Genomic DNA, 9,794 nt, shown 5'->3' with positions numbered 1-9,794 from the left:
TCACTCACTTGAAATCCTCACATCTCCGTTTTTTTTTTTTTTTTGGTGTACCGTCTGTTGTTCTTTTTTACTTGACTTGAAAGTTTACATAGTTCTCGTGCTGCGTAATTTTCATGACCTGAAGGTCCGTGAAGTCCATTCGGTAACGATGTACAGTTTCCAAACTGCATGGTCGTCATCGGCCTGAAAGAGGCTGTGTTTATTACTTCTCGAAGAGCGGGACGCGAGGTCTTCCTCTCACGCTGACGCCACCGGGGTGCGTTCAACAACAACAACAACAACACAAACGGATCAAGCTTCACGACGGCATCAATCGATGGTCGTCTTCCATATCAGTCAACTGGTTATGGTTCAGGAAGTGTTTGCACTTTCATTGTTTGAGTTCATGAATCACACAATATGTCAGATGCACAATCCAACCACAAAGAATTGAATACATTCTCCAAAAATACTAAAATATATATGTTTATATATATTTATATCTTACCCAGAGCCACATTCTCATCTGACTGCGTGTAAGATCATATTCCTCCAAATGAACTGTCAAAGTGAAACAATGAAAACACTTCCTGAAACCGGTTTGAGACATAAACTCAAGCAGACATGCAGTCTGTGTTTGTGTCATATGCTAAAGTTATGACACCTTCATGACATGAACGCAGCATAATGACAATGAAGCTCCAGTTACGCTGAATGTCATCATCGCTGACACGGCATATTCAAGTGGTTGAGATGTAAATATTGACCTGTAATAAATACAGACGACGGTATCCTCTCTGGGAATCGTAGTCCCGACGCTGAACCACGGTTGGTTCATTCCTCCATGCACACTGTGAAGATTATATTTATCCAAACAACGATAGTAATATATTGACATTTACGCTTCGACATCTGCATCAGACAATGCGGAAGTCTTTCTTATTAATGCATTTTTCTCACAATCGCATCACATTTGACTTCCACTCGTTTTATTTCCCCTGCTGATGATTTCACATACTTGTCTTCTACGTTAAGAACTAAACCAAGAAGCACATTCTTCCATGTCTGATAGACGATGCTTTACTGTGAATATTGGTGATTATTTTTAACGAGGGGGATGAATTTAGTTAGTTTACACCCGATAATTAAGAGAATATTATAGATCCAAAGGGAAACTAGACAGAAGGGCAGTTACAAATCCATCTGCTACTTCAGCACCACGCCATGGATTCGTCAACACACAGCACAGAGAAATGGTCACAGCCATAGATTGTAACCGATAAAGGATCAATGAGTCAAGCAGAAGACTAGACGAACATATACAACTAAACAACTCCTCTACACTGCAGACAAGGTGTTTACTCTGATGGATTGGCAAACTCAAGTAACTTTAAAAGTCTCAGCTTGCAATAATGTAAAACACAGTCACTGTCAACACATTTCCACTTCTTCTTCGCACTTTAAGGACTTCCCGTCCATGTTGGTTCATTCTTAATTTTTGTAACGGCAGTTGAGGAAACAATATCACCACAAGGTCCATTTTAGTAGCTGTTCTGGAGCTTCCTAATCACGTGATCTTCATCTGATGTGTTCATAAGAGCTCCAGAACAGCTCCTAAATAGACTTTGTGGTGATATTGTGTATTACGAAGGAATAAACATGTAAAACACTGTAATGAAATAGCAAAAAAATGAAAGATATTTATTTATTTATTTACCTGTTTTTTTACGTAATTGTTCCCATTCACATGTCTGTACTGTTTGGTTCTTAGTTGATGTATTTTTTCTCAGAGCCCATTGGTTGATTTGATGCATTTGTAATCCGTCTGTTGTTTTAGTTGAAGCCATTTCATGTGGTCATTAGCAGAACTGCAGGCATTGCTATCACATGACCTTTGAACCCCGAGGTTCTCGAAGGTCTTTTTGAAATGTAACTTTTCAAAATGAACAAATTTATGGAATCAGTCTTTTAACATTGGCATCAGCTGACCATCAATGAATCACTGAAACTGCAACTTATTAAAACATTAATTGTCGGTTTGTTTGTTTTTTTATGTGAAAGTGATATGACTTATTATTTAATGATGTCTGTCTTGCCATTTTTGAAGTAAAAATATATAACAATTATAACAACAAGGATATTTATTTATATTTATATGATTTTTGTTGTATGTTATGGAACAGTAAAATTATGATTGTGAGATAAAGCCTTCTCTTGTGCTCCTTTTGGTGTTGTGTGTGTGTGCGTGAGGACATTTTTGAGAGAAAGTTGAGCGACAACGTAAGGTAAGAAAAAATATATAAAGCTTTTATATAATATTATAAGCTCGTTAAATAATTTAAATGCTGTTTTAAATTATATTTGTAATACCAGAGTATTACCTGGTATTTTATATGTATTAGAACAAAAATATTTATTTATTTCATGGGTATATTTTGTAAAACTCGAGCACAGGCAAGAAAAGAAATAACCAATCAGAATCCAAGGTAAGGCTAGTTGCTAGGTAAGAAAGGAAAACACGTCAGGGAGCTCTGTGATTGGCGCTCCCTTAACCGACAAATTAACCAATCACGCATCACTTAAAGAAAAGAGCGACATTTCTGCTAAAAGTGAGGAAGCTAACACTTAATAACGGCTACTTTCTAGAAACACGGTGGTATTGTTGTAAATGTTTAGGTAACACCGTGTTTTATGAATGAACTGTCATTTTAATATTGAATGAGTGAAGAATACTTCAAGAAGAAGAAGATATTTAGCCCGCTGGAGAAGTTTTGGAGAGCCTTTTGTGGAGTTTTTATGTCATCTCTTCTCCAATCAAGGCAGCTTGGTGAGTCAATATTAATTCATGAAGCTAGAACGTTAACCTTGTATTTTTAGTTTCATAAAATGTAAATATAAACTGGTCAATTAAAGCTGAAGCTGCTTTCAGGCACCTGTATTTTCTATATATCTAAATGCACATTGCAAAATAATAAAACTCGTTTCCACACTTGCAGCAGGAGAACCACTTTAATTTCATTGACATGCAATTTCTTTGTTCCATAGTTTTAAAGTCAGGTGGTACAATCATCCAAACAGACATAGAAGAACAAAACCACAGTTATATTTTTTTACATTTTCAGCCATGGCTAATATAGTGAAGATAAATTACATGTAAATGTGGTAACTTGTCAAAAAAATGTGGACACGTGCTGTAATTAACCAAAAAAAAAAGTCAGCATTAGTCAATAACAGCTTGAAGTGAAATGGCATGAACAGAAAACGTCATTAAGTTAAATCACACCATGCAAAGTGTCCCTCACTGCTGATAAACTGCCAGGTCAGCTCTTTGCATACTTTATAACGGATGTACATTAATCTCTGAAGCCCAAATAAAATATTGCATATACATATAGTGCATTATATGTGCATGTAGCCCATCGGAGACACCTGCAGGTAAGCTGCCTAAAGGTTGAAGATGCTCTCCGCATCTTAATCTTCCTGCTGGTGGGCCGCAGCAAAGCAACTGTGCTCATGGGAAATGTAAATTAAACAGCAGCGATGCATTGATATACTTCAGTATTTTGCACATTGCACCTATTGTTAGTGAAGCGGGAGACGATCAGAGCAGATATATACGAACACACAGTGAAGTTCAAACATGTTGAAGGCGGGTCACTTTAGATCATTCCCTTGAGAGAGAGAGAGAGAGATAGATAGAGAGAGACAGCTGATCCCTGATCAGCTCTGATGGAGTTTGACCATTGTTGTTTTCAGCTGTTGTCAGGCAGGGTTCAGCTGATATATGGGGATGTTATTATTGCTTAATTAGAAATACGACCTGTATCAACAAAACAAAAAAAGAGCCCATATCTCAGCCAAACCCGACGCCCTCCGGCTCTGCTGCTCTCAGCTGCTCAGCAGGACGATGATGTAGATGAGCAGCAGGCAGATGAGGATGAGGCTGAAGTTGACGAACAGCTCCTGCAGGTTCCTCTTGGCCTGCGGGTTCACCTCGATCATGGAGGCTCGGCGGATGGCCGACTTGGTCATGTGCTGAACGCGCTCCATGGAGACAGCGGACCGGCTAGATTGTGATCGGCTGGATAAACGAGAGAGGGAGGGGAGGGGGTCAGGCTGCTGGGGCCTGTTTGGGCCGAGTGGAGCCGGGACGAACTGGTCAGCGCTGGTTTTTTGGAGGAAGGTGAGGTTCAGGGAGCTGGTGGCCTGGAGACGAGCTCAGGTCAGGTGTTTTTATGCAGCCTGGCCTGAAGCGGTTCAGTCCTGGTGACACAACAAAGACAGAGGCCTCTTCTCTGGTCTTCTCCCTGCTGCTGGAACACAAGAAAGTAAGAAAAAGGTTAAAGAATAAAAACCCATAAAATATTCATGACTAGAAAATCAACAATCAAAGTTAAAGTATTAAAGTGTTATTTGCTGATTAACTTGTACAGCAATATCGACCAAAAGTTTGCCAAAGTTAGTCACCATACTGGTCATACTGGAGCCTTGTTATGAGAGACGTCTGTTGTTGTAGATATGTGTCCTGTGTGCTGAGGTTTGTCCTGAAACAAAGTGGCCATTTTGGATTGCTATTCCGTCTTTCACTGTAACGTCAAAAGCACTTTCAGCGTAACAGATAACAGGAGTCATGTTAGCCCGACAAATCAACACTTCTATTTTTATCATTTCACTTTTGTTTCTTCCACCCGTAACCTTCCTCTGAGGCACCACTTATCACTTGACATGTTAGCACCTAACACACACACACACACACACACACACACACCCTCATACCCCATGAGATACCTCCATAAGAGCGTCAGTCTGCTTTGAGACCTTCTGACCCGAGTGTCTGACAGCAGGAGCCCCGAAGACTTAAACAGCCTCCGGTGCATGTACGAGAGAGTGTCACCGTAAATTACCTGCATTTAGAGGCTTAGTTTGATATATAAAGCCGACACATTCATGGTAGAAAAAATTATAATTACGTACATTTTAATAGCAATGAAGCTTCAGGAAAGACGGCCGCTGAAGGTTTGTCTTCTCGAGATTAAAGTGCTTATTGCACCAAATTCCCCATCAAATCCCTGTTTTCTTGTAACAGACCAAAGTATTCTGTTTCACTGTGAAATACAAAACAAACTAAAGACACTGGGACTTAAAACCTGGCATAATCAATATTTTGTCCTGCCAGCACTTTGACCTTTGGCATTAGGTTGTGAATCTGCAGCTCAAAGTGAGTGACTGGTGCTCCACGCTATCCTCCGCTTGTCTGTGCGCATCATTATGTGCCGAGTGCCGACTGTCAGTCACTTTCATGCCAGAAGACAGGCTTGTCGATCTTTTACCGTGCAAGTAATCCTCATTTCCACAAAAGAGAAGTTCAATGTTGACAGGAAATACACCCAGGCATCTCCACAATCCACCAATAATGTCTCTTTCCTCTCTTTGTTTTGTCATCTCTTGCTCTAATTCCTCGAGATCAACACTTTTCTGTTCACGAAAATAGCTGCAGTATCTATGGGAATGTTCAAAGTGGAGATGAGTGTTTACCCCTCTGGGAGGTTCAGTCCAGTTCCCCCCCCCCCCCCCCCCCCCCCCCTCCCATCTGTATATGAACAATGACTTTTTTATAAGAAGACAGGATTCATACAGTTTCCCTGCGTACCGTAACACAAAGCAGCCTACTGTTACCCTCACAGTGAGACCAATGAGGTCTCTCCTCTGTCACTCAACTGATTAATAAATGACACTTCAGGAAGCCTTCAGGGCTCCATGAGAAACAGTGTCATGGTCATTTAATCCACTAGAAATAACAACACTTAATTCTTCATAATGACTCTTCCAGTCCAGATTAATTCTCAGCGTTATTATCATCAGTATCTCCACATCTACTGTTGTGTGAAATGACATGAAAATGAAAATGAAGAGGAGCTGTTTCTGTGGAGGATGCTGGATCTTACCTTTCAGATGAGGACAGAGCCGGCTGGAGTTTGAGAGAGAAATGTCAGATATGCAGCGCTCTGCAAGGCTGTAAACACAGAGAGAGAGAGAGAGAGAGAGAGAGACAGAGAGAGAGAGAGAGAAAAGGAGGCAGGACAGAAACGATTTGAGGAGAGTGGGGACACCATGTCTGGTGGGTTATACGTGCTGCGCCACTGTTCACTTCAAATCCTAAAATCTAAAAGTTGTTGAACCAGGTTCCCGTGACCGATAAAAGGTCTAAATGCACTTGAAATAATGTGAAATTATCACAAGTTGAACACAATAAAAAATTTGAATCTGTTAACATTTCATTCACAAATGATATCAGATATCGTAAGTCTGTATTAAACAGATTCTTTTTTGGCATCGATCATGAATCAAGCCCGTAGGATTAGAGCCTTAGAAACTAACTCACTAAAAATCAAGCATTGCTCAACTCTAAAAAAGGTAGAATATTGTTCATTTAAAATGTCCATTTTCAGCAGGCAGCATGCTCGTCCCGCTCTCTGCACTTCCTGCCTCCTCGGCGTGATGGACGTCGGCTTCACCGCGTTGGCATTCCAGAGCTAGCTCGCAGTTTGGCCTCCGATCAAACATGGTGGCTGGACGACCCCATTGTCTTCATCATCCTGACGGGCAGCTGACGGACGCACCGAGCAGCTGATGGCGACTCTAAATATACAGCTTGGCCGTGACCGCGCAGGCCATGAGTCTGGGGATTGATCCTTTGGGACCCTGATATCGTTGAAGCAGGGATAAAATAATAGCCTTGTTTTCTAAAGGTATTAATTCACCAATGTAACCAATATTTTGGGTTTAATAAACAACTAATTCTGGGTCTTTGGCAGAGTTTGTGCGTGAAGTCCTGGACAGCGTCCTCCACTTGGGAGGAATCAAAAGAGACAAGCCCTTAAAAAACGAAAAAAATAGTCCGGAAAAAGTAAAAATAACCTCTTCTGCCGCGGCCCAGAAAGCTTTGCATCTGCCTTAAAAGGAGAGCGTGCGTGTAAACAGGCTGTGTGTCATGTACCGGGCAGGCTGCTTCTCCACCGCCGGATACACACAGATAGACTACGAGCAGATATGTCCGTCACCGTCCTTCATGACAACTGTGTTTCTTATTAATAAGATAAGAGGAAACAGATGATTCGGCCCTCTGGGAAGGCTGGGAAAGGACACACGAGGGTATTAAAGAAAGCAGACCAGCGCTTCATAAACATTTGAAGTGGCAATGAAGAATAATATTATGAGTTATTACCAGGGGGGATAAGACGAGACGTCAAATCTACCGAAGTATGTTCCATGTGCAACGCTAAAACAGAGAGAAAGACGGATCGGTTAAAAATACAATGCCATAAACAAGAAGTCTGCTGTTGTGACATTTCGTCAGGATTCATCCCTCTGGAGGTCGTAACAGTGTTTACGAGTTCTGTATCAGTACCTTTACAAAGTTCTTCTTTCTCAGCTGTTCCCTGTAGAGCCAGTGGGTATGTTTCATGTTATTTGTAGGGAGGGCAGCATAACCTCTTCTTTAAGTGTGGTTACAGACCTAACGTTGGCCTTTATTAACAAGAAAATAGGTCATCTTTGGTAATCTTTGCCTGCAAGCGTGGTAGCAAGCGGAACACCGCTGATCCAAATCTTCCACCATGTGTGTGATCTTCGACAAATTGGTGTTAATATTGAAAAGAAAAAAGAATTGCACTGACAACATGGTCAGAGATATATGTATAGTATAGTGTATCTGGACTTTTAGGTGTCTCAATGATCTAGTTTTATCTACACAAACACACCGCTTTTTATTTCCAGCTGAATTATTAAAAAAATGTTTCACAATGTTTTCTTTTTTCTTTTGTCCCAGGAGAAGTTCAGCTCTGCAGCCTTACATGGTGAGAGAGAGAGAGAGAGAGAGAGAGAGAGAGAGACAGAGAGAGACAGAATGAGAGAAACAACAAAACCACGGAGGGACCGGAGAGAAGCGTGTCTGCTGTCACAAGAGAGGGAGATTTGTTCTCTCCCGAACAAAGAGGTAAAGAACACAAGCATGAAAAAAAACCTGTGACTTGCCTCTGACCACGTTCTCATGTTCAGACAGCAGAGGATTATTCTCCATCACTGTGGGGACCTTTACTGCTCACAGGCCAAACTCAAGATAAGTCCAAATCTAATAGTGAAAATCAAACCACAGACTTGTCAACGCTGCTGCTGTTTCTGCTCTAATCTCATGATTGGCAATGGAGTCGCCTCCTTTAGAGTCGCCATGTTTAAGTCAGGTGTTCTCAGAGGAAGATAATCTGGTATTTACAGGAGCGCTGATGTGTCCTGTCGGGGGTAAACTTTAGAATTGGGTATTCAGTTGCTTCAGGTACCGCTTCAACAGGAAAATCAGATTCAGAAAACCCAAGTTGACGAGCAAAAGTGTGAAGCTGCATCGACGCAGTGGCCTCCTTCAAGTGAATGAGGGGGCTGTGTGTTTTCACGCCGAGGACGCACAAAGTGTGCACGTAAGGAACTAAACAATGCCGCCTCGGGTCCCAGACAGTTGGCCACACATTACTCCGCTGTATATTGTAAACACACTGGGAATGTTTGGCTCTACGTGTCGGCTGTGACTCGACAGAAGGAAGTGTTGAGGATATATTCACTTACAAAGGTCCTACGCTACCCTCCTCTCCTTTCACCCTCCAACTGAAACTAGTGTTACATTCTAATTGGACCGCATGAGAGCCGATGACACCGGCGTTCGTGATGCTTTTAAATCCCTCTTTGTCGTTTTTGTTGATGTAATCGTCGCATATTGCTTGTAGCTCGTAGATAGACGATGAGAGAGAGAGCGAGGGAGAGAAAGGGCACTTTAGGGGTGAGGAGGGGTTTACCCCATCAGCTGTGTTTACTCTGGAGGACTTACTGCTGCTGTTGGCAGCTTCACGCACATTCTCTCCTTCCCTCTCTCTCTCTGTTCTCCAGATATAGCCAGCTATGTGGAGAAGCCCTGAACTAGCTTCTCCCCAGAGGCCTCGGGCTAAGAGCAGGGTTTATCTGATATGGGCTTTTTGAAGCACAACCCTAAAAACAATCCTCCTCCGAAACTCCCTCTAACGACGTTAAAGTGTCTGCGAATAGAATTTCACAAAGATTCAATTGAGAGAAATCTAATTTAGAGACTCGGGTGGGTTAAAGGTTCCTTAAGGCAGCGTAGGACTGGTTTTATTAAACACGGTGTAGAGCCTTTCCAGTCCCAGGCAGCTAAATATGAGAGAAAAACACCATATGTGCGGTTTATACCTTAAAATCTGTAAATGACACACCGAGCTCTGGTTTAGCTTCGTTAAAACGGATAATTAAGAGTTAGGAAACACTAATGCACTGAGCATGTGGTTGAAACACAGACCACATACACTTTAATCTGGTTTTAATGAGTTCTATGGATGAGTTCTGTGGTAACACAAAGGTGTTACCTCCTATGAATGACATTTATAGTCAAGTATTAGCATGAAGAAGAGCTTCTTTTTGTTGTGATGAAGGGGTTTTGCACAATGATGGGGTTGGCCTTACATGTGGGTCCTCAGGGCGACTCTAAAACCAAGAGTATTGCCAAAAGTATTGATCTGAAATCGGTTTTAGATTCTACGAGTTCTGGATGATTTGAGACGGGATTTTTCCTCCACTCTCATTTCATATGTCATAAGTGGCTCTTTATCTCAGCTGAAGCCTTAATAGAGCCTTTTTTTCAGAGTGTAAGCTCGCACGGTGGTTGGAGAAGTCGAATGTTATACATCCCGGAGACATTCAGACTTAATCCCATAACTCTCTGCATCCAGCCTGCTGAGGTGTCCTCGAGCAAGACA

General features: G+C 41.7%; 1 protein-coding gene across 1 annotated transcript; it reads right to left on the bottom strand.

Annotated features, from left to right (window-relative positions):
- Nucleotides 1-3,867: 3,867 nt before the first annotated feature.
- Nucleotides 3,868-4,270, bottom strand: pln2 (phospholamban 2). The gene has a single exon (XM_076094301.1). It carries the CDS (start codon nt 4,027-4,029, stop codon nt 3,868-3,870), a length of 162 nt encoding a protein of 53 aa, XP_075950416.1. The 5' UTR covers nt 4,030-4,270.
- Nucleotides 4,271-9,794: the final 5,524 nt, after the last annotated feature.

Source organism: Anarhichas minor, unplaced genomic scaffold (genome assembly GCF_050575085.1).
Source record: "Anarhichas minor isolate MPS153535 unplaced genomic scaffold, ASM5057508v1 ptg000018l, whole genome shotgun sequence".
Classification (NCBI taxonomy): Eukaryota; Metazoa; Chordata; class Actinopteri; order Perciformes; family Anarhichadidae; genus Anarhichas; species Anarhichas minor.
The sequence above is the reverse complement of the archived record's forward strand: the minus strand, read 5'-3'. Positions and strand labels throughout refer to the sequence as shown.